Source organism: Arachis hypogaea, chromosome 14 (genome assembly GCF_003086295.3).
Source record: "Arachis hypogaea cultivar Tifrunner chromosome 14, arahy.Tifrunner.gnm2.J5K5, whole genome shotgun sequence".
NCBI lineage: Eukaryota > Viridiplantae > Streptophyta > Magnoliopsida > Fabales > Fabaceae > Arachis > Arachis hypogaea.
Window position 1 is genome coordinate 12,298,692 of NC_092049.1, and position 25,436 is coordinate 12,324,127.

The 25,436-nt window shown below is 31.1% G+C and overlaps 1 protein-coding gene and 2 non-coding genes across 3 annotated transcripts; 2 read left to right on the top strand and 1 right to left on the bottom strand.

Annotated features, from left to right (window-relative positions):
- Positions 1-8,603: 8,603 nt before the first annotated feature.
- On the top strand, positions 8,604-13,659 carry LOC112741540 (pentatricopeptide repeat-containing protein At1g52640, mitochondrial). The gene is made up of 3 exons (XM_025790566.2): positions 8,604-9,210; positions 10,608-10,812; positions 11,408-13,659. The coding sequence occupies exon 3, from the start codon at positions 11,478-11,480 to the stop codon at positions 13,047-13,049; it is 1,572 nt and encodes a 523-aa protein (XP_025646351.1). The 5' UTR covers positions 8,604-9,210; positions 10,608-10,812; positions 11,408-11,477; the 3' UTR covers positions 13,050-13,659.
- A 386-nt stretch (positions 13,660-14,045) lies between these two features.
- On the top strand, positions 14,046-14,119 carry TRNAT-AGU (transfer RNA threonine (anticodon AGU)). Its single transcript has one exon. It is a non-coding gene; the product is annotated as a tRNA-Thr (tRNA).
- A 2,976-nt stretch (positions 14,120-17,095) lies between these two features.
- LOC112741541 (ribonuclease MRP protein subunit POP4) lies at positions 17,096-20,544 on the bottom strand. The gene is made up of 9 exons (XR_011870635.1): positions 20,119-20,544; positions 19,960-19,995; positions 19,768-19,844; positions 19,211-19,476; positions 18,931-18,999; positions 18,752-18,810; positions 18,133-18,234; positions 17,804-17,927; positions 17,096-17,616 (listed from the first exon to the last, which is right to left on the bottom strand). It is a non-coding gene; the product is annotated as a ribonuclease MRP protein subunit POP4 (transcript).
- Between the last annotated feature and the right edge of the window lie 4,892 nt (positions 20,545-25,436).

Consider the following 25,436-nt stretch of genomic DNA (forward strand, 5'->3'; position numbering starts at 1 on the left):
TAGCATCTTAATAATAAACATAAAAAAATATCATTTATTCATTTAATGGTTAATAGGAGTTTGAGATTTAATTAAACTACCCAAATTCTTTTCGTATATACATGAAAAATTAATTTATAAACATAAAAATTTGATTATATAATTATTATAAAAATATTTCATTAGTCTAAGAGTATATGAAAAATTTATCCTAATATGACTATTATAAAAATACTAAATGTATATAAAAAATTAACACTAAATCAAATATTATTTATTTATGTATAAAATATATAATTTATTTTTTAAAAATATATATTTTATATTTCAATATATATATATATATATTCTACTCCAATAACTTGATTTTGATATTCATTTAGAATAATTTCACTATCATACGTTTCCGACAGGAACATGCTTGGCTGTGAAAAACATAAAATTGGTCACCATGTAAGGATCTCAATGGGACGAGGGCAAGGGATGTCTTTCTGTCCGTTCCAAATTTTGTTTTTCATCCTCGTTTTTATTTTTTGTCGTAGGAAAATATTACTTTTTATTCTCATTTTTTATAGGGTTTTATTTTTTGTAGAAACCCTATTTTATATTTTTTTTTGATAATTTTGACTAATTATTAATTTTCATAGGAATAGAGCTAAAAGTATCTATTTTATACAAAAAACAGCATAATTTTATACAAAAAATTTAAACGATAAGATGGTGATTTTTAAAATGACGCAATGGGAGACGTCATAACGAGCCAGAACACAGAGCAGTGGACGAGGTAAGAGACGCGACAACAGAGAAGAGAGTGGAAAGAACACCATAAATATAGATAAGGACACAGTGAGGGTGATAGAACGGTGAGGGGTGACAATACGATGAGACGGGAGAGTGACAAAGGAGTGGCTGCAGAGAGGTTAGATAGAGTATGGATGACGCTAGGAATTTATGAATTAAATAAGGGTTATGCAAATGAGGATTAAGAATTTTAAGTGTCTCTCTCACTATATATATATATATATATATATATATATATATATGTCATGTGAAATGACTAAAAAATATATATGAGAAATAAATTATTAAGAACAATTAAGTAAATTTATAAATTTCGGAGATTAGCGAGGATGCGGCGGGAATCTCTGCTCAGGTCCCGCACCTGCCTCAAAAAAATTTCGTCTTCATCCTCATTTTCACGTAAAAAATTCTCTATAGTCAAATTTCTATTCGAGATAATTTTCACAATAATCTCTGCTTCTCGAAGAGTTTTGTCATGACGCCATGGATGTGGATACCGTCATCGTCATTCCAATTTCGAACATTATTGTAGGCACCATATGCATGAATGCATGCAACACCAACCTTGCTCATCGTATTTACTCAATTTATATATAGCTTTATTCAATATATAAATTAAAATACATATATACAACCAAACCTTATTATACAACTTACAAATAGAAATTGAAATCAATCAATGTCTTCGCATAGTGCTGTCACCCTTGTTCTTCCATTCACGTATGTCTCTCTCTTCTTCTTCGTAAAATAAGGATAATTTATGAAATGTAAATCACACAATAACATCGATTTCTCTTTAATCATCTATGCTATTGGTGTTCGTTAATAAAGAATATGAAAGAAAAGAAGGAGTAAAGGCAATTAATTAAGGTTAATTGTAATTTAGGATTTGATTGATTAATTCTTAATTAATTTATTAATCTCCACTTCAATTGTTGTTTGGACTCTATCTAATGCATCTAATTGGATGTTTCGTTGATACCAAAAGTAATTGGATCCAATAATTAAGGCGGTACCAAATTTTCTACATGTAATTTGCGGTTTATTTGACTAATCTTAAATTTAGGGTAAAAAGCGTATATGAGCCGAGGAGAGTTTAAAATTACCTAAATCTGCCAAATAAAATTTTGATATATCATTCTACAAAAGAACAAATTAATGTAATTCGAATCAATACAATTCGAATTAGATTTGTATGTAATTCGAATTGATATAATTCGAATTACTTGAAAGCATTGACAACACGTAATTTGAATCAATATGTCACGAATTATAAACATAGAGTTCGAATTGTATCAATTCGAATTAGTAGGGAGACGCGCTTTGAAGAGAGTTCGAATCAAGTTGATTCGAATTACTCCTTTTTCGTAACAAATTCTAATAAATTTTTTTAATGAATTTATTTAAATTATACTACAAAAAATATTTTATTTTATGCAAAATAATTTTTAAAAAATAGCTTAAAAAATATTTTTTAAATTATTTTGCATACAATAAAATATTTTTTTGTGGTATAATTTAAATAAATTTATTAAAATATTTTTTCGTAATTAAATTTTTTGTTAATTTTTTTTAATGCATAAATGCTGATCACGAGATTTCTTTAAAATATTAATGAGCTATCAATTCGAATTCCATACAATACACTTTTGTCCATTTTTAATAGCTTATAAATATTTTTTAATAAATTTTTTTAATAAATTTATTTAAATTATACTACAAAAAATATTTTATTCTATGCAAAACAATTTAAAAAAATGACTTAAAAAATGTTAGGAGTACTATAAAAATTTGTAATGTTCTGATGACTTAGGTACTCAAATTTTAAATAAAGTACTCTACATAGTCAATAATAATTTAGAAATTAAAGAAAATATTTTATTCCATACAAAACAATTAAAAATATATTTTATTTATTTTTCCACACATATTTTCTGTCATTATATTGCCGTTAGAATCCTCATATATTTCTAATTTCTCAACCTAACCTTCACAAATTCTAACACAATCTTCATATAATTTTACTTGAGATATGTGTCTCATTTTTTATGATTTGTATAAGTGAGTCAATATATATAAATGGGTAATAGACGTATCAGTACAAGTTTTATTATTGACTAATGATAACTCTATTTATATTAATATAGAGAGTAAATCAAATAAATATTTAAATTATTGGTCTCTAAAATTTGAAAAAAAATATTATTCTTCGTTATAAATATGTTTATTATATTTTTTTTAATTTTTAAAAGCTGTTTTACCAAACACAATTATAGTACTTGTGCTTATTAAAAACTATTTTTAATGTGATTTTACCAAACGCAAGTGCTATAGCCTTTAAAAAGTCTTTTCATAAGCTACTCTTCAAAAGTAAAAGCTTTACCAAACCAAGCCTTATTCAAATTATACGGTGAGCAATTCGAATTATATACAATACTCTTCTGTCCATTCTTGATAGCTCATGAATATTTTTTAATAAATTTATTTAAATTATACCACAAAAAAATATTTTATTGTATGCAAAATAATTTAAAAAATATTTTTTAAGCTATTTTTTTAAAATTATTTTGCATAGAATTAAATATTTTTTGTAGTATAATTTAAATAAATTCATTAAAAAATTTATTAGAATTTGTTACGAAAAGGGAGTAATTCGAATTATATCTTTTCGAATTACTACTAGTTTCGAAAATAGAGTAATTCGAATCAACTTGATTCGAACTCCCTTCAAAGCACGTCTCCCTACTAATTCGAATTGATACAATTCGAACTCTATGTTTATAATTCGTGACATATTGATTCGAATTACGTATTGTCAATGCTTTCAAGTAATTCGAATTATATCAATTCGAATTACATACAAATCTAATTCGAATTACATTAATTTGTTCTTTGGTAGAATGATGTATCAGAATTTTATTTGGCGGATTTAGGTAATTTTAAACTCCCATCGGCTCATATACGTTTTTTACCCTTAAATTTAATATAAGAAAGTAGGGTTATACTAGGTGTAAACTAAATTCAGCCACTAAAGTCAATCACCAGTATAAAATATATGCTAAAATATAAATACACATTGAAAATAAATCAAACTACACATATATTTATACATAAATACATTGATAGCTGATTTTAGTGTACAAATAATATTTTTTAAGAAAGTAATATTGTCACTTTTAAAATTAGTTTTGCTCCTCATTTTTGTGCGATTTTTTTTTTTAAATCACCATTCATTCTCATTATTTAATTTTTCATAGTAATAAAAATATTTATTGAGAGTAATTTAAAAATGATATATCATAAAGAAATGATATTATTAATTTGAAAGTGACACCCTTCAATATATGACCCAATTATGGGTGCAATTAAAGTTTTGTTCATATTTTCACTTATACTTTTGAGGTTTAATTCACTAATAATGTATTCAATAAAACCTAATTATATGATTATACTGACCTTCTATAAAATTTAACTAAAGTTGTAAACCTTATATTTTTGGATAATATTTTATATATATTCATAGAACAAAATCCTTTTTGTTATTGTTAAAACTAGAATTCAAAACATTTTAATGGGAAAATAAACTATTTATCCATATTAATCATCTTACAATTTTTTCACATCAATCCTTCCACGCTTTTTTTTTTTTTACATCAAATTCAAAAAAAATCAGTTTCATTAATAAACATATATTAAACACGCTCCAACTCTCCACTAATATAAATATTCGTATCCCGCACTCTTTAATATAAAATTGTTTTTTTTCATATGTTTCCTCTTTATTATCGTTCTTTTAGGCTGCGTTTGTTTCTGAGAACATGATAGGACAAGACACTGAGAACAGGATAGGACAAGACACTAATGGACAGAGACACAAAATTTTGTGTTCTTGTATTCTATTTGATAATAAACTAGAACAAATTATGAAAATTTAATTTACTCATTTTTTTTCATTCAAAAAATTTGAGATGAAAAATATAATAATAAAAAAATATAATTATGAAAAATTAACAAAAATAATGAAAAAAGAATGAAAAATAAGTTGTATCTCTTGTTAGTGTCTCTGTGTCCTTCCTGTCAGGATGGACACAAAATACACTAATTTAGTGTCTCTGGACATACTGTCTCTGTCCATGTCTCTTCTGTCAAATATGATTTTGTGTTTCTGTGTCCATGTCTCAGTGTCCTGTCTCTGTAAATAAACGCAGCCTTATTTCTACTGTTGTTGCTGCGTTTTTCTTTTCTTTTCCTTCTCCTCTTCCTGGTAATTTTGTAACATTATGTATTTCTTATTTCTTTTTATTCTTTGTTTAATTTTTTCTTATTTTTTTTATTTTTTTCTTGTTAAAAGGATAAAATAAGAAAAATTATGAGAGGGTGAAAGTGTAAAATAAAAAGAAAGATGAATAAAAAAAGAAGAAGAAGATGATGACAACAAGAAAAAAGAAGAAGAAGATTTTTGAGTTATGCAAAATATTTATAAGAAAATAGCACCGAAATTTTTTAATCATAACACAAGAAGTTTCTTAATTTTGACACCAAAATTTTTTAACCGTGACACAGGTTCTTGTTAAGAGGGAGAAACAAGAATGATGCGAATGTGAAAAGTTTAATTACTTCGTCGGATCCTGTAGTTTCACCAATTTTCAATTAGGTCCCTATACTTTTTTTTCTTTTTAATTGGATCCCTATACTATATCAGATTTTGTAATTAAGTTGTTATCGTGACAAAAATATTTGAATTAACAGAATATTCTATTAAATGAAATAGAATATTTAATCAAGTATTAGACATATTCGTTTTGTTTAATAGAATATTTTGTTGATTCTAACATTTTTGTCACAATAGGAACTTAATTACAAAATCTGATATAGTATAGGAACCAATATAGGAACTTAATTGAAAATTCAGTGAAATTATAGGGACCAACAGAATAACTAAACCAATGTGAAAGAAGAAGGAGAGTTTTAAATTGTGTAAAATTTATCAGAAAAATAATATCAAATTTTCATAATCGTGGCACAGAAAATTTTTTATTTTGGCACAAAAATTTCTTAACCGTGACATAGAAATTTTTTAACCGTATCATTTCCATCTAAATGATGTATTTTTCTTTTTACCGAACTAGTTGGGTGGCATTGAATTCATAATTTCATATACAAGAGGTTTAGCTATTTTTGTGTCATTTATAATAAATTGATGTATTTTTTTATTTTAAAACATATTTAAATATATTTTGTTGGTTGTGTGAGTTAAAGTTTTGGACAGAGAATTCTTTAAAGATTTATTGTATCATTTACAAAAAATGTTTGGTGTCATTTTCTAATTAAATGATGTGTTTTGTTATAATTGAATTGATTGTGTGGTATTAAACTAAAGAAGAGGAAGGATAATTTTAAATTGTGCAGAATTTATTAAAAAAATAACACCAAAATTTTTAATCGTAACATATAAAATTTCTTGTTTTGACATCAAAATTTTTTAACCGTGTCATTTCTAACTAAATAATGTATTTTTTTTATCATTGAACTAGTTGGATGGTATTAAATTCATATATAAGAGGTTTAGTTCTTTTTGTGTTATTTACAACACATTGATATATTTTTTTGTTCTAAAACATATTTAAATGTATTTTGTTGGTTAAGTTAAAGTTTTAGATTTATGATTTTTTAAAGATTTTTTTGTGTCATTTACCAAAATTTTTTGTCATTTTTAATTAAATAATGTGTTTTATTATCACTGAACTGATTGTGTGGTATTAAACTCAAGAAGAAAAAGAAGAGGAAAAATTTTTAGTTATGCAAAATTTATCAAAGAATAGCATCAAAATTTTTTAAATGTGGCACAAAAAATTTCTTAAATTTTTTTATGTGGACAAAAATTTTTTAATCATACATAAAAATATAATGTACTTTTCTTATCATTAAATTAAATTACGATATTTAACTAAAAATAAGAAGAAGATGATGATGGTGATAATAATAAACTAGCAGAAGAAAAAAAAGAAAAAGAATAAATCAAATGAGAAAAATGAAGGAGGAGTAGTTAGTGGTGGTGGTAACAACTACCACAATAATGAAAGTGAAGGATGAAAAAAAGAAAGAAGAGCATAGAAGAAGAACAAGTAGTAAGAGTGAGCAAAAGAAAGAAGAATAAAGAAGAAGAACAAGTAGTAAGAGTGAGCGTATTTGAAGAAGATGAAAGAAAAGCGCTCTCATAATAAATGGCACATGATGTGAAAAACAATTACAACAACTTGATTAAATTTAATTAGGTAATTTATTTGGTTGTAGAGTTTTTTTGTTTTCACAATATACCCGATCTACAAGACAAATTTACTATTGGTCAATAAATTACTGCACATACAATACAAAATATAAATCACCAATATTTAATTAAACGAATGAGTGAACTAATTATTCTATATTGTCTAGCACTTATTATTATTATTATTATTATTATTATTATTTATTTATTTATTTTTAAAAATACTTAAGAAGAATCAGAGTCATAAAGTTAAAGTCATATTTTGTTTAGAGTTTATTTTCTTGTAAAATTGTATATTCTATTTTAGAGCTGCATAATTTAATTGGTAAAAAAGTAATGTTATGATAACCAACTGGATTTGGGAAATTCGTTGAAAGAGAAGAAGCACATTTAAATTTCTTGAAAGTTTTAACTTTTGGTTTGTCAAATTTTTTTCTCTTAGAACGCAGAAGTGATTTTGCTGCGAAAATCACTTTTACAAGAAGCAACAATTTTTAGCTTCTGCGTTTTCTTAACGGACTTTTGGCCATAGATACTAACCATTTATTTATCTTTTACCAACTTTATCCTTTATATATGTTATTGTATTATTTATAAAATTCTTATTATTTCTATTTATATGAGCTCTATTTTTCTATTATTTATTATTTTTTATTTTTTTAAACTGTTTGTTTGATATTATACACTTTTATAATTGTGATTTTTGTGTATTATGTTTGTTATTATCTTCTTATAATATGATTTATTGATTCTATTAGGTAAAGTAAATTAAATAAAAAATTAACTATAAATAATAATAGTAAAAAATTATAACATACTAAAAAAATAGTACTAAAAATACTAAAAATATATTATATAAAAAAATCATCAAAAACTTTTAGATTTGTTTCGATCACTATAAAGTAAATATTTATTTTTTTTATTATTTTCAGTACTCTCTTTTATAATTGTAATTCTCGTATACTATGTTTTATTGTAATTTTTTATAATATAGATTATGATTCCATTAAAAAAGATAAATTAAATAAAAATTTAATCATAGATAATAATAAAATTATAAACGTTGGATTCCAAATTAATATTAAAAATAAGATTATTGAGAGTACTAAAATAAGAATACGATGTAAAAACATACTAAAGTAACATTTAATACTTAAAAAATGTAACATATTTGATTAAATATTCTTTTATATATATATATAATTTATATTTTTTTATTTTTATTTAAAAATATATTTTGTCTATTTTTATGTTATTTTTATTTTAGTAAGTAAATATTAATTTTGTTATAAAATTAACTAATAAGATCTATTTAAATATCTAAATTAAAATAATAGGATAATATAAAAAAATTTTTAAGTTGATGTCCATTTTAGTAATTTTTTTATTTAAAAGTGATTTTAAATGATACAAGCCAAACAACATTTATTTTACTATAATCCATTTTGATACAAAAATTATCAAACATAAATTACTTTAACACAAATTTACTTTTGATTAAAATCAAGTTTGTAAAATCAATTTTATATAAACTTCCGTTTACGAACGGTAATCCAAACACACATAGTTTGGTGGGCATAAAACCGTCTTGTAAAAAACCGATTTGTAAAACGATTGAACTGGCGGTAGTTGGTGAACCGGCGGGTTTTTTCAGGATTTCCGGTTCGAATATGTAAGCTCCTACGACGCCATTTCTCTTAGAAGGAAGAAGGAAAACCACAGCCACCCCACCCCTTTCAATCATGTCTCTGAGAATCAGAAACCTAACCCTAACCTAAACCCAGCCACCAGCCCACCATCACCATCCCCCATCGCCGAACTCTTCTTCTCCGGTAGAGGGTGCAGTCGCCGCCGGCGGGAACCGTGGGTGCCATCGCACTCTTCTCATCGCCGAACCCTTTTCATCTTTCCTCTTTTTCGACATCGTCGCACGAAGGAAGCGTTGACCCCGTGGCATCACCGTCGCGAAGGTTGCTCGGTCGATCGTCGTCTCTTCGAGCTCCCTCCCCCTCTCTGTGTGTGTGTGTGTGTGTGTGTGTGTGTCCGAGGTCTTCGAGCTCTTTGTCGCTCTCTGTCCGAGCTCACTTTCCTTCCTCTGTTGTCGTCAGCCCGTCACTTCCCCTTCCTCCGTCGCCGTCACTTTCCTTCCTCCTTCGCCGCCGGTAAGCACTGCTGCTTCAATTTAATATTGCTTGTGTTGTACTTTTGTTAATAATACTGATTCTGGGTTCTGTGTTCTGGGTTTTTTGATTTCTGATTCTGTGTTTGTTAATTTTGCTTAATCTGAGTTACTGATTTTCTGAAATAATGGTTGAATTGAATGATTCGGTTAAATATTTTTTTGCTGAGTTAATTTGTGAGTTAATTTTGTTGAAGCTTAATTTATTTTTGCTGGATGTTGGAGATGGAACAGGAACAACAGCCAGGAGACATTACTTATTCAATTTGTTGAATGTTGATGTGATTCTGAATTCAATTTAATTTGGATTCTGACTTTGGAATTGGATTCAATTTAGTTTTTGCTGCTGATATGTTTTCAGATTAGTTTGGATTCAGAAGTTAGAACCATATGGTTGATTAATTGATTAGAATCCCAAAAATTAAATATGATTATATGCTTTGGTTGTCTTATATTCAGCAGGTTTAGGAATTTGTAATTGAATTGAACTGTGTTTTTACTTTTGTGTTATGATTATATGCTTCTTAAATATGTTTTGTTTTATTGTTAAATTTTTTTTGTTCTGAATTTTTGTTGTTCATGTGATGAGTATTATTGTTGATTATTTGATTTGAATTTAGAAATTAATTAGAAATTTTTTATTTTGTAAATTTTTAATGATAAGCTATAGGTAAGTTATAATATGAAATTGTAAAATTTTGAAATTAGTTTCGAATTATTGAATTTGCATATTAATTATGTATTGAATTTTTAATAATTTCATTGTATATTTAATTAAATCGGTTCAACTACGGTTTGATTCTGGTTGGACTATTGAATTATTGAACCAGTCATTTGACCGGTTTAATAATCGGTTCGGTTCTTGCAACCTTGGGTAAAAGCTCCAACGAGATTACCTTAACGCCTTAGCTAATTAACTGTTTAATAGTTTATCTTTTTTTTATTCTTTTTAAATTTCACAAAAAGTGGCATCCCCGTCCTCACTCTTCTCCGTTCTCCATTATTACCCAAACTCACTCCATCTCTGCCTCGGCCTCTCCGGTTTGCTGCTGCCGCCGCCTACGCCTCGGCGTAACTGTTCTGCACTTCTGCTTCTCTCCTCGCAGCACCGCCGCGTCTGCCCTTTTCTTTCCTTCTGCACCATGGAATCATCAAGTTAGCTTTTGATATGTATAATCATTTATATGGTTGTGTCAAAATCTTAGCAGGTGTTACACTAATGAAATTGATGCTCAATGTGTTTGTTGCTGCCATGAGTGTTATTGTTACCAATGCCATGTTATGTTCGATCTTATAAAATGATGTAAGGTGAAAATTAGTGAATTTAGGAGAGACTTGTAGATGAATGTTGCTAAGTAAGAGAAATTTGTTTGAGAACAGGAAGGTAGATTGCAAGAAAAGAAGATATTTCAATTACTTCTGGTTTTGGGAGGGAGAGGTTATAATGAATCCAAGACAATATTGCTGGTGGTTCATATAAGTGCCCAAGAAATCAATCAAACAAAACAAAGAAAAGAAAAGAAATGAAAAGAATTGAAGCTCTAGTGAACAGAAGCTGATGTCACTGCAGTATGCTGAATGAATAGTAAGAGTTGCTTTATGAATTTATGCTGCTATTAGTAGGTGGAATAGAGTCTTCTATCTGTTCTAATTTTGCTACGATTTAGCTTAGTATGTTTGGTGATATAAACATGTTATTTAGTTTAGTTGGACTGGTGCTGATGAATTTGTTCAAAATTAAGGAAAATTGTTCACATTAGAATTTTTCTGCTTCTCTACCATGTTTTGCTTGTGTTCATATGCTGATGCTTCAAAACCTGTTTCCAAATATTGAAATTGAGACATGCTTAGTCTTCTACTTTGCAAGTATATAAAATATTGATATTGGTTTATTATGCTGTATTTTTGTCTTTATGGATGATCTATTGTAGTGTTCCTTTCTTACTAATTTTCTTTTATTAGGTTAAAAGTTAAAACCTTTATTCTTTATTTTTCTTTATTACTGTTGTACTAGTAAGAGCTTATCTATTTGCTTCAAGTTATTGATGTAAATAGGTAAATATTGCTCACTGTCTTTGTGTTTGTCATTTTGTATATATGTTGCATTTATGAAAAAGCCTAATTTGTTAGTAGGTTTTAACTGTGATAACATAATTTTGTTTACACCTATTTCTAAACAGGAAAGAACAAGGGCCATTAAGCTGGGCAACGGAAAGTTGTGGATTGAAGATCCTATGAACAAGTTGCAACATGGGTTTTCGGGCACTATCCTCTAAGTACAAACTCCTACCATCTTTCTTTTGGCCTCTTATTGATCACAAGCCCCGCTGCTATCACGCCCACGCTTCCCCAACCACACAAGTCTCTGGGCCATTATTACCAGACCTTGTGAATGAAATATCTCGTGTACTAAGTGATCACCGAGATCCTCGCCATGATCTAGAAATGTCTCTCAATCCATATTCAGCACAAATATCTACAGATTTGGTTGAACAGGTATTGAAGAGGTGTAAGAATCTTGGCTTCCCATGTCACAGATTCTTTCTTTGGGCTAAATCAATTCCATGTTTCCAACATAGTGTTGAGAGCTTCCACATTTTGGTGGATATCTTAGGAAGCTGTAAACAGTTTGCCATACTCTGGGATTTTCTCATAGAAATGAGAGAGTATTCTGTTTGTGAAATCAGAAGCGAGATGTTCTGGCTCATTTTCCGAGCATATAGCCAGGCAAATTTGCCAGACGGAGCAATACGATCTTTCATGAGGATGGATGAATTTGGAATAAAGCCAACAATTCATGATTTTGATAAGCTGCTGTACTTTTTATGCAAGAGGAAACATGTCAAGCAAGCTCAAAATTTTTTTGATCAAGTTAAGAATTGTTTTGTGTTAACTGCTAAAACTTACAGCATTTTGATAAGTGGATGGGGTGAGATTGGTGATTCAGGAAAGGCCCGTGCGCTGTTTGATGCAATGCTTGAACAAGGATGTCCAGTGGATTTGCTTGCATATAATAATTTGTTAGATGCCCTTTGCAAAGGAGGTAATGTCAATGAAGCTTCAGATATTTTTCATGATATCATGTCAAAAGGAGTTGTGCCAGATGCTTTTACTTACTCAATATTCATTCGTTCATACTGCAACGCAAATGACATGTATTCGGCTTTTAGGGTTCTTGATAGAATGAGAAGGTATGACCTTTTGCCTAATGTGTTTACATACAATTGTGTTATAAAGCAACTTTGTAAGAATGAAAAGGTGCAAGAAGCTTATCAGCTGTTGGATGAAATGATTTCAAGAGGAGTAAAACCGGACACTTGGAGTTACAATGCGATACTCGCTTTCCACTGTGACCATTGTGAGGTCAATAGGGCTCTAAAGTTGACGTCTAGAATGGTGAATGATAACTGTCTTCCTGATCGCCATACATATAACATGGTGCTGAAATTGCTGATTAGGATAGGAAGGTTTGACAAGGCAACTGAAGTTTGGGAAAACATGGGGGACAATAAGTTTTATCCATCTGTGTCTACATATTCTGTCATGATTCATGGTTTATGCAAGAAAAAGGGAAAGCTAGAGGAGGCATGTAAGTACTTCGAGATGATGATTGATGAAGGAATACCGCCTTACGATACCACCATTGAGTTGCTGCGGAATCGTCTCTTAGGGTTGGGATTGTTGGATTACATTGAAATACTAATTGGTAAGATGAGGCAAAGTACTTCCAGTTCAATTCAAGAATCAGCAAAAGTTATGAATGGTGATAGGGCATATCCTAATAATTTGAGGCATGATGAAACAGACATAGAAAGTGACTAAAGAAGTGGCCAATTATTTCTCTTTAACTGTTGTTGATGAAATACACCAGGCACCATTTTTTACAGCAGAGATCATATTGGAGATTTTATATCTTTGGGTAATGATCAACTAATGTATAATTTAAACGGAAGAGTGCTTATGCCTCCTAAACATCATTACATGTTAAGAGTGCATGGCCAGTTGAATTGATTGAGCATGCTCATATTGGAGAGTGATAATGTTTATGGAATCTTAAACCCAGGGCAGAAATGAAGGTGAAGGTTTGGAAAACTTTTGAGAGCTGAATTGCAAATCATTGAGGAACTACTGACTAGTGGCATGCTACAAAGTTTTTTATTGATTTGCAAGTTATTGTCCATATCCAGTGCCAGTGGATCAATAGAGTAGACATGTATCAAGTTTTAGAAGGAAGGGAGAACAAATTGAATATTGAAGATTAATACAAGAAGCATATCTTTGTCCCTTGAAAGATTAAGAAAATGAGAGAGATTTATGTAACTATTATTCTTTGCTTGTAACATATTTCACGGTTTTGTATGCTCTACATTTATATTGAACTTTTATTGCAGTGTCTGAACAAATAAAAAATGAAATGTATATTACTTTTAAAGTGTCATTTTTTAACATAAATTTAGCATCGTAATGAGAAGAAAAGAAACTTTTAAAATTTTTTTGTTGCCTATGGTATCTTTTAATCTGGCAGGTTAAAGATTAATCTGTTAAAATTGGAATTTGTCACTAGTTAATAGATTATTGCAAACAAAATTCGAATTTTCAATATTTGTTTAAGCGAACTAGTGAATTAACTACTAGATCAACTTAAGTTGGTTAGAAACTTTAAAATTTTATTTAATTGTGCTGTGATCGGTTCATTTTTGCATATTTATGTTGCTGATAGCCTGGATCATGAGAAAATCGGCCAATAAAATTAAAGTTGAAATTTTATGTCTATTTTACTGCGGTCAAGTAGAGTAGTCAATATAAATTTATTAAGCAGCTCTTGTAGCTCAGTTGGTTAGAGCACCCGTTTAGTAAGCGGGAGGTCTTGAGTTCGACTCTCAACAAGAGCATTGTTTTTCTCTGCCAACAAGCCGGCTTGCTTCTTTTTCGGGTTGTCCCTGTCTCGGTCCGACATCCGAGTGAAAGCGAAGGAGAAGAAGAAAGACAAGTGCAACAATAATGAACATCAGAATAGCGTTATTCATCAGCATCACAACATGAACCCAATTTCTCCTTCGTTTACTGACAAGTGCGGTTCCACAAAGCGGCAAGGCAACAACAGCACTAGCAGCATCAATCGGGTTCAGCACCCATGGATTACTTCAACCAGGTTCTTATAGGCCTCCTTCATCTTCAAGAACCCACCAAGTCACCAACACCGATGTCTTAAAGGATAATTTAAAAATTTTATTAAATTTTGTAAGATTCGAATAATTTTGTGTGTAAAAACATTTTTTTATAGATATACCTTTAATTTTTATTTTTTATGAATAAAAATATTAGCGTCGAAATCTTTTGTAATTTGAAATAATTATTTATTCATGTTCTTGTAATATGTGGAATTAGTATTACTCGAAATAGGAGGGCTAAAGTTTGACGACTAAGATAATTCTTTTCTTGTTTCATGACTTGAAAGAGACAAGAGGAGGACAAACTCCACCCAAATTATTATTATTATTATTAAAATTGAATAAATTATTATTTCTACTTATAAAAATAATCACTATATAACCAAAATATCTAGATGTATTCAAACATTACATTTTTTGGTAAATTCGTTAGTATTCTAAATGTTCAGGAGTAGAAATAATTTACTCATTTTCATAAATATAGGTTAATTTTATTTATTTTTAAATAAATTTATCAATATTGTTTTATTATTTTTACTCATTATATTTATTTATGGGCCTAGTCACTTTGGACAGCAAAAGTAAATAAAAATCACGCTCTTTTTGATAAATTTTCAATGATGGTAAAATTGTAGACCAAAACAACTTTTTTAAAAAGTAACAGTAGAATTGATTTCATTATTGAGTAATTTATTATTTTATTATATATTATTAATTTTAAAATTAAAATGTGTCACATATTATTTTTTATTATAATTAAAATTAATTTTTTTAAATTAAAGAGTTCTTTATTTTTTTTTATCTATCTCTCTCATTTTTTTACTCATTCTATTTTTTTTATTCTTACACTTACTCTATCTCTTTTATATATTATTATCAACAACTAATTACAAATTTAACAATCAAAATATGTAATATGATATTGCTAATTACAATTAAAATTGAAATTAAAATATTTAAATATAATTATATTATATTACTAATTTAACAATTAAAATATGTCAGATGACACTCTCTCATTAAAAATAAGATGAAATATTTTCTCAGAAATTAATAAATTCCCTTCTTCCATCCTCTTATCTACCATTCTCTATTTTTTTCTACTCTTTTCACTCTATATATAACTTATAATTTATATTTTATATTGCTAATTTGACAAATCAAAATGTGTCACGAAGTATTCTTTTATTACAATTAAAATAAAATTTTTTTTCCAAAACTAATAAATTCCATCTCTTCTTCTTTATCTTTCTCTCTCTCTTTTTTTTCTATATCTCTCTACCTTTTTGTTTTAAAAAAAATTAATAAAATAATATAATTCAAATAAATTCATAAAACTACTACCACAACAACAACAAAACCTTGTCCCATTAGGTAGGGCTGGCTACATGAATCAAACGACGCCATTGAGATCTATCATGTGTCATGTCTATAGAGAGACCATTTACATGTAGATCTCGTTTGACCACCTATAGATGGTCTTTTTAGGTCTTCCTCTACCTTTCATCTCTTGTCCCTCTTCGATTTCATCCACCCTCCTGACGGGGTGTTTTGTCGATCTTCTTCTCACATGTTCGAACCACCTGAGACGCGATTCTACCATCTTTTCCACAATAATTGATACTCCAACCCTCTCTCTTATATCTTAATTTCTTATCCTATCCAATCGTGTATGACCACTCATTCATCTCAACATCTTTATCTCTACAACACTTAGCTTAGTGCGATATAATTTACCTTTAAGTTTTAAAGGCACTTTTTTGTCACATATAAAACCAGACGCACTCCCCTATTTTGACCATTGACCAACTTACTTGGATCCTATGATTTACATCATGTTCAATCTCTCTATTATCTTATATGATGCACCCAAGATACTTCAAACTCTCTATTATATATTAAATTTATAATTGAATATACTTAAAAAAAATTCTACAATATTATTTACATAAAAATATATTTTATTATTATATCCATACTTTTTAATTTTTTTATTTAATTTTAAATTTTCACCACTTATTTTCTAATATATATTTTTACTTCTCTTCTTTCAAATATTTATGACGTAGAATTTGGAAAAAATACTAATGATGCGATTAATAATTAGAATCAAGATTGAATTATTTCAAAAAAAAAAATCTTGAGTTAATTTTATAACTATCAATATAATTTTTTATACTAATATCTAATTATATTTTTATATATATAGAGAAAAAATATTACTTTTAAATAACAAATATAAAAATTAATTATTTTTATTTGTACAATAAATTTAATATCTAATCATATGTAAAAATATACACATTAAATTCTTTCAAGTTTTAGATAATAAATGTTAAAATTAATTATTAGTAAAAAAAATAAACTCTTTCACATGAAATAGTAACAAAAAAAAAACTTATTATTTAATTTTTTTTATCTATGAAGACCCTGATTTTCTTAGTCGATAGAACTTTTTTTCATATAATCTTTTTTATAGTTTGATTTTATAAATCTTTAATTTTTTGTCATAATCTATAATGCCAAGACAAAATCGACATAATTTCAAAAGATTTATATCCCCGTAATATTATTAAAAACAAAAATATTAGTAAATTTCTATTATCCCCCACCCCCAAAACCAACCAGATTTTTAACGGTAATAATTTCTTAACATCATAATAGGATACAAAATCTGAAACTAAAGATGAAATAAAATAACATAACAAAAACAATTAAAAAATATTATAACATTAAGTGGCTAATTCAATTGCTGAAATACTATATATTTAGTTCCAATTCTAAAGTGAGCAGAAAATCACTCAAGAAAATGGGAGGTTCTATACACAAGTAAATGCATCCATACCTAGAAAATACCAAATTCTCGGGGGCAAAATTGTGGGTCATTTGACATTTCCATGTTTTCTGATGGAAACAACTGCAGTAGTGTTCTCTAAACAAACTGAAATAATTGGGACAAGATACTCGAGTGAGTCACTTGAGATTTTGAAAGATCCAAAGCTGCAAGATCATCTTCTGAGTTCAATGCGAAATGCTCAAACACTCAAAACATTCACATTTCTGTTAGAAGATGCCCTGGAACCGAAGACGGCTGCTGCTCTAACAATTCGCCGTTTGTTCCAAACCAGCTTCAGGACTCAATCATGTGAAAACAAACATTTAGTCATCCCATAACAACAGAATCGGTAGAGACTTTTTTCATGCGAATTTGACTTTCCCTGCAAAACCAATACACAAGATAGTAGACACATCATTTTATTGTAAATCTCTTAGAATAGTTAGATTGCAGAAATCAAGGTAACAGAAAGTAACAAGGTTCATTAACATTGAACAAGATCAAGGCATCACCGCATCAGCATCAAAGATTGATAGAAAAGGCGTTAAGTAGGATGAATATGTTTTCACCTAGAGTTGAGGGATCATTTGTAGTATCATAATCCAATCCTTCTCGAACTGAGTTTATCTCCATGGACGGTGACTTTGAAGCAATCAACTTGGAATACAAACACAGACCCTCTTTTGGGGACAACTGCAAGATAGCACAGAGAAAAGAAGTATTTAGCAATCATATGTTTGAAAGAAATAAATTACAGAGGAGATACTGAAACAAATAAAATCATCACAAATTCAACTTTACAGATGAATTTCTACATTCATATAAACATTATGAAGGACAATGGGTATCAGCCCCAATAAAGCGTCCTGTTTTCATTTGTAAACAGTGGAAGAATTACCTCGGAATTTATTATCTTCAGTAATTATCCCAAATGCTTCTGCAGTTTCACGAATCATGATGCCACAAGTTCCAGTAAAATGGATGATTTTACACTCCACAACTGCAATACATACATAAATATAGTACAGTCAGCAGATAACTACATATTGGGAGATTGATCCAAGAGCTTCGACATTTATTATTATAAAAAAAGAATTACTCATATTCAACAACAGGCACCGGCGACCTTTAGAAATTTGATTCATTTAATTAGAAAGTCCTAGCAACATGTTTTTTTCAATTGCATGCAACTGCTTCAACTGAACTTCATAAGCTCTTCCCAAGAAAATAAAACATAGGCTTTGATAATAACCTTAGCAGCAAAAGCTATTTTAACACGATTTTTAATACATAGTAACAATATACATAAGACCCAATTAGTTAGAGGAAAATAAATGTAATATCAAATTAGCAACAATATAACTGCCCTTGAAGTCAACATAATTAACAGTAACACATTAACTGCCACAAAAATGAGAACAGTACCAGGTAATAAAAACATGTTTTAGCAATTTTGAATTTCTGACAGCAGAACATTGAGTTCATAACTAACTGAAAAATAAAGAGAGTTCTCAAACCTAGAATAAAAGCACCATGTAGATCTGCACCAAGGAGACATTGAGCCAATTGATCTATCCTGAAATGTTGACAGTTAATGGTTATAACAGCTACAAGCGAAGAAACGATTAAATCAACTGTTCCTCCCATCCTTGGAGAAACTATTTAATTGATCAACAGACCAGAGGAAAACAAGTACCTAGTGGCTTTAAGAAGCTTCGCTATATAGTCATTCCACATTTCACGCATTGGCTTGAAAATGTTAAATCTGTAACCAAAGTGAATAATTATTGAAGAACAAGGAGAATATCATTCCCAACTGGATGAAACATTATTTTTCTCTAGCAAAGAATCCCAAAGGTCAGTGAAATGAACATCTCATTCAGAATAATAAATATGCCCGTGATCACAGAACTAAAATCATAACAGTTAACACCAACAGGCTAAAAAGAATGATACTTCAGAGACATTAAAATTACTTATGGAACTCTTGAGGAAGATCTAATGATCCCTTTTTCTTATGCTGTTTCATGGACATGTGTTTCTTCGAGCGTTTTGAATGAATTTGTAAAGTCCTAGCTTGAGAACCAGAAGCAATTGAACGTCCTTGTACAACATAATCAAGATGGATGATGTTGTCAATTTTGTAGCTTCTAGATCCATGCATGTACTTATAGCCATTATCCCCTTTCATAAAAAGCTCGTGCAGTGTGCTATCAACTGAACTTCTTCTATCAGTACAAGACTGCAATAGAAAATAAAAATTAGGGAGGTATACCATTTTTGAAATCTGAAGACAAAGAAACTTGTAAGAGACCTTCAAATTGCATCTTTCCATGGTATTGGATACAGAACATGTAAAAAATTTCTTTTAAGACCCTTAAATTATTCATTGCATCAACAATTATATCTCAGTGCCCAGTGTTAAGAGGAATTCTACTGTTGACTCTCTGGAATTTACAGGAAAAGATTGATGATAGAAGCTTGAATTAGGATTTTCATACACGCATGACACAAATTCAAATCAATGAAATACCTTGTCATTAGTTCTAAGCAGATTTTCGTTTACATCATGAGAAAGTTGGGCATATATTGGATCAGCCTCTTCAGTTTCTGCATACATACATACAAACGTTGCCTTCATAATGTCAATGCAAATTGGAATGCAAAATTCAGTATATTTGCATAAAACTTTCCAAAAAGCCAAAAAAAGAAAAAGATGCAGTACCTTTGATAAAGGTATAACCAAAGAAACTGAAATTCCCTAACAGCATAGAAATAAAAATGGTCAGCTAAAATGTCAAACAGGATACAGAGAGGTTCAAATATAAATTAAAAGAAGGAAATAAAATCCGAAAAAGAAATAAAAAAGTGAAAGTTGAAATACCTTTGTTGGGTGTAGGAGATGGTTGTGGTTTCGGTTTAGGATTTGGCTTCTGAGCATTAGGAGAAGCAGAAGGTGCAGGATGAGGATGAGATGGTTTGACATGTTCTCGGAGGGTGATTTTGTTTGCTTTCTCTTTGTTGAAAATCTCAGCTTTGGCAATAGCAAACCTTTTCTCCAAAGCTTCCAAAGTGCGTTTTCTTGAATCGGAATGTGCAGCCATAGCGAACTTATGTATGAATTAAACAGAGAGAGCAACAACACATAGATGGATACAACAGCTGCAAAGTATTCACGAAAACGCGGCCTTGGGAGGAGAAGAAGACGACTCTGCCTGCGGCGGTGGCTAGCGACGTTGGCGGCGCGGCACGGCGGCGAGAAGTGTGATTTTGATTTGGGGTAAGCGTTAGGACTTGACTGATCCTTACTAAACTTTTTTTGGGCATTTTTATGGTATAAAGATTTTTAATTTTTGGAACTACGGGCTAATACGTTTTTTTGAACACATTTTGGGCCTATAGTCAGTTTGGGATTTAATTGATGCCTTTAACTGAACAGCCCAATGCTGAACAGCCGAAAAAAAAATATATATAGTCATTCTAGTGTAACTCATTCTAGCATGACTATATTCACGTGATTAAGGTAACAATAATGTTTTAAAAGGTATTACTAAAATTAAAATAATACTTTTTAAAAAGTATTAATTAAAAATATTACTAAATATAAAAAAATATAATTTTAATTTTAACAAAATTTTTATAACTACTATAACCTAATCATAATAAAATCCACTTAAATTAATTATAAATAAATAAAAAAATATCTTAGCATAGACAAATGAGAATGAATGATATTTTGGAACAGAACTAAAAATAAAGGAAAAAACATAATGGAATATATATAACATAATGGAATATTTTTATTTAAAATAATAATTCAAAATAAAAAAATACATATTATTATGGAAATAACTCTTAGAAATGTTAAAGTTGTATAATAGATAATGTTCTTGCTTGCGAAATAGATCGGCTCTCAAGGGTGATTGCCGAGCTATGACCTCAGTGGCTGGGCCTCCAATCTTTGAATCCGAGCTTTTCTCCTTAAGGTGATGTAAATAATACGAGCAAATGAGAGGAGGGGAGTGTACCTGCAAAGGGACTCCAAAGCTTAAGTCAGTATATTGTATTATTCGAACATACTGAAGAGAATACTTTACCTTGCTTTATATGATAGGCTGTTCGTCCGTTGCGCTTTTGGCATTAAGGTCGCTTATAAAAAGGTGGATAACATATCTTTACTTGTGTACCGTTATATCGTCGGTTATGATGAAAAGCATTTATCTTACCGAGTTATAGCTCATGAATGGACGAGCTTATAACAGACTACGCCGAGTTATAGCTTATTCATAACGACCATATCGCAGCTTGACCGAGTTATAGCTCATGAATGGGCGAGCTTATAACAGACTACGCCGAGTTATAGCTCGTTTATTACGACCATATCACAGCTCCCAAGTTTGGCCTGTGAAGAGTTTTTAATGAAGCAGGTTGAGCTTCTTGATGAGTTATAACTCGGTTGGATAGGTTAATGAGTGAGCCCCCAGTTTAACGTACTTCATTAAAAAGGTATTATGTTTGTGACGTGGGGAGTCATGGCATTGTTTTGGGGAGGAGAGAGAAAGAGTAATGGATCATTAAAGTCTTTTATTTTTCCAAAGCAACTGCACCGTTTGATGTGATTGAGGTAGCAGTTACTTTGCAATGTGGTTAAGTTAATGGTTTAGGAACTGAGTTGCTTATCCCTGACCCTTAGTGTTGCTTCTTTGAAAACAGAATGAGTAAAAGAGGTATGCATGCTTTTTCTTTTATTTTGTAATTTATCATCTGCTTCTTTCTTCTTTGTTTTTTGCTTCTGGGTTTGGTTATGGGGTTTGAGAAGGAGAAGAAAGGGGAGATTGATTGGTCTTATGACTGGGTTAGTGAGGATGTGAAGGGTCGGGTATCTTTGTTTCGTGACGATGCGGCTGTGAAGGAGGTAGATGCAGGTGGAATCGTGAGGCCTGGGTCTGGAGTTCAGGTCGAGTTGCTGCCATGCAGTAGTGAGGATAGGGTCTATCATAGGGGGCAGGATTTTGAGTATTTCTATATGCATAGTTGTGTGTTGGAAGAACTAAGGGTGAGATTGCCGTTTACAGTTTTTGAATGTCAAATTTTGAAGCAACTAAACTGTGCTCCCTCACAATTGCATCCCAATGGGTGGACATTTCTGCGATGTTTTGAAATATTGATGGAGTTTCTTGAGGAGGATCCTTCTGTGAATTTGTTTTTTTTTTATTTCAAGCTAAGGGAGTTTGGAAAGGGGGGTGGGTTAATCTGAACAGTACTCTTGGATTTGGTATCTTCAAATTGTATAAGTCCTCTTTCAAGGACTTTAAAGAGATGTACGTAAAGGTGAGGAATGTTGAAAAGGAGTTTCCGTTTTATATTGACGAGTTCTTGGCTGAGAGGTTTCCGTTGTGGTGGTGCTCGGAACCCCAGAACATACTCGGGGCTGAAGTTATAACTCCGAGGAATGTTTGTATTATTGAGTTTTTGGTGGAACAAATTGATCGGAAAGACTTGATTTCCATGTTTGAACTGTTAAAGTGGGAGGAAAATAGGGCTGCTGTGGTAGAATATATGGGTGAGTTGTGTCTATATGTTATTATTTTACTTGTGTGTTTGAGCTTTACTTAGTTGCGATTTTGTTTTGTGAATCTGCAGGGGGTAAGTATCCTGGGGTTTCAGCTGCTTCACTTAGGTCACGTTTTAAAAGTAAGAACTTGGAGAAAAAGGTGTCATCGTCCAATCGCGAAAAAGGTGGTGGAGCTGGAGAAGTTAGTCAACCTCGTCAGGGGCGAAGGAAAGTGATTGCGAAGAAGAGGAAATCGAGCGTGGTTGATTTATCCGAGGATACTAGTGAGAAGGAACAGGGGTTTCTTTAGAGGAGATTCATGCTTTTGTTGTGAACCAGAAAAAGCTTCATGAAATGGCTGAGCATAGTGAGGGTTTATCTGTATGGGGGAGGAGTATCCCTATATGACTGTGGCCGATGAGCATTGTCAGTCTGAAGCTGACGTATCATTGGCAAATGAGGTTGGCGAAATGGCTGTTGGGCAGTATATGCAGGTCATGTATTTAGTTGTGCTATGTTTCTAGTTTTTGTTGGGAGTTATTTATATAATTTGTTTTTATTGTGCTTTGTAGGTGGTTGGTTTGAGGTTAGCTAGTTTAGGTCGTAGCCAGGAGCTGAAGCATAAGAAGATGTTGGTGGAGAATAATGAGGTTTTGTTGTTGAAAGAAGAGTTGAGTAAGTCTAAAGGTGCTGTTTCCGAGCTTCAGAATAAGCTAACTGAAACTAAGAAACAATTGAAGGAGACCAAAGAGAATTATGCCAATGATGTTGAGGATTTGAAAAAGAAAGAAGCTAATTTGGCGAGCATGGAAGCTCGACTGATTGAGGTAACTGCTAAGCTTAAAGAAATGGAGAAGAAAAAGAGTGATGAAATTTTGGATTCGTTTGTTGAGGGTTTTGAAAGGGCATCCTTACAGGCGAAGTTCCTTGTGCCAGATGCTGATCTGTCTGAGATGGATCCTGGGAAGATCGTCCGAGATGAAAAATGGTTGAGGATGATGGCGTTGCCGAAGATGAGGCAGAGAATGTTTAGGATATTATTGTAATCTTCCTTTCTTGTTTAGAACTGTTTATGTTTTTTGTGTTTGATGATGTGATTGGTAATACAATATTGATAGTTGCTATTTTGTAGCTTGCTAATAGAGTCGTTTGAATTTTTGTTTATTCGTGGCCGATTTGGATTTTGAGTATTTGAAAGGCCTTTGCGTAATTGATGGGAATTTCTGTTAAGAATATTCCTTTTAAAGTTTGCCGAAAATGCTCGGATTGGAATTAGGCGAGGATACTCGTTGTTTTGAGATCATAGGTGAAGTTGTATCTATGATTTTGTATTGTAAAAGCAAACATTGGAATGATGTAGTGAGAGAGTTGGTGTACACTTTAGTTAAAAATAATGAGATAGATTTTATTCATATAGTAATATTGGTAATCCTTTGGATACAAAGGTTCAGGTAGGCTAGCCTCGTTAAAACCTCTCCAAGCAAAACCCTTTGGAAAAAATCTTGGTAGTAGGAAAAAAAAGTACAAGCCTGTCCCTGAATTTTAACTATAGAACTTCTTTAGAGAGGAAATATTCCAAGTATTAGGTAGTGTTGTACCATTCATTGATTCTAGTCTGTAAGCTCCATTGCCGAGGACTTCTTTAACTCGGTAGGGGCCGTCCCAGGTTGCTGCGAGTTTTCCATGGGCTGGAGGTCGTCGTGCTGTTTCCGTCTTTCGAAGGACCAAGTCGCCTATTTGAAATGATCGGTTTCTGACCGATTTGTTATGTCTTCGGGCAATTGTTTGTTGGGCCGCGCATTGTCGAAGTGCTGCTGTTTCCCTTACTTCTTCAACGAGATCTAGCTCGGCTTGCCGAGCTTCATCTTGGTTGTCGAGATGAGTTCTGACCGAGCTGTGCGATATCTCTAAAGGTATCATAGCTTCGGAGCTATATACTAGGCGAAATGGTGTCTCCTTTGTTGATGATTGAGGTGTTGTGTTGTATCCCCAAAGGATTTCAGGTATTAGTTCGGCCCAGAGTCCTTTGGCATCATCTAGCTTTTTCTTTAAGGCATGTAGTATGATCTTGTTTGCTGCTTCTGCTAGTTCGTTTGTCTGAGGATGTTCAACGGAGGCAAAATGTTGTTTGACCTTAAGGTTCTGCAGAAAGGATTAAAATTTATGGTCGGCAAACTGGCGACCATTGTCAGTGATGATGTGGTGAGGAATGCCGAAGCGGCAAATAATATTTTTCCAAGTGAAAGAAATTATTTGTTGTGATGTGATTCTGGCTAAAGGTTGGGCTTCAACCCACTTTGAGAAATAATCAATTGCAACTAGTAAAAATTTTACCTGCCCCAGTGCCGTTGGAAACGGACCGAGGATGTTTAGCCCCCATTGATAGAAAGGCCAACTTACGTCGGAATAATGTAAGTGCTCGGCGGGGAGGTGTATGAGTGGTGCATGTTTCTGGCAATTTTTACAAGTCTGAACCTTAGTCTTGCTATCATGTTGTAAGGTCAACCAAAAGAAACCTGCGCGGAGGATTTTTGAAGCTAAACTCCAAGCTCATGTGTGTGTTCCGCAAATGCCCTCATGTGCTTCCGACAGGGCTAGGTCAGCTTCGTCTTTGTTGAGACATTTTAGCAACGGCTGAGTATATCCTC

Bases quoted from the DNA above. Each gene is read 5' to 3' on its own strand.
- LOC112741540 (XM_025790566.2), top strand. From the start codon at position 11,478: ATGGGTTTTCGGGCACTATCCTCTAAGTACAAACTCCTACCATCTTTC.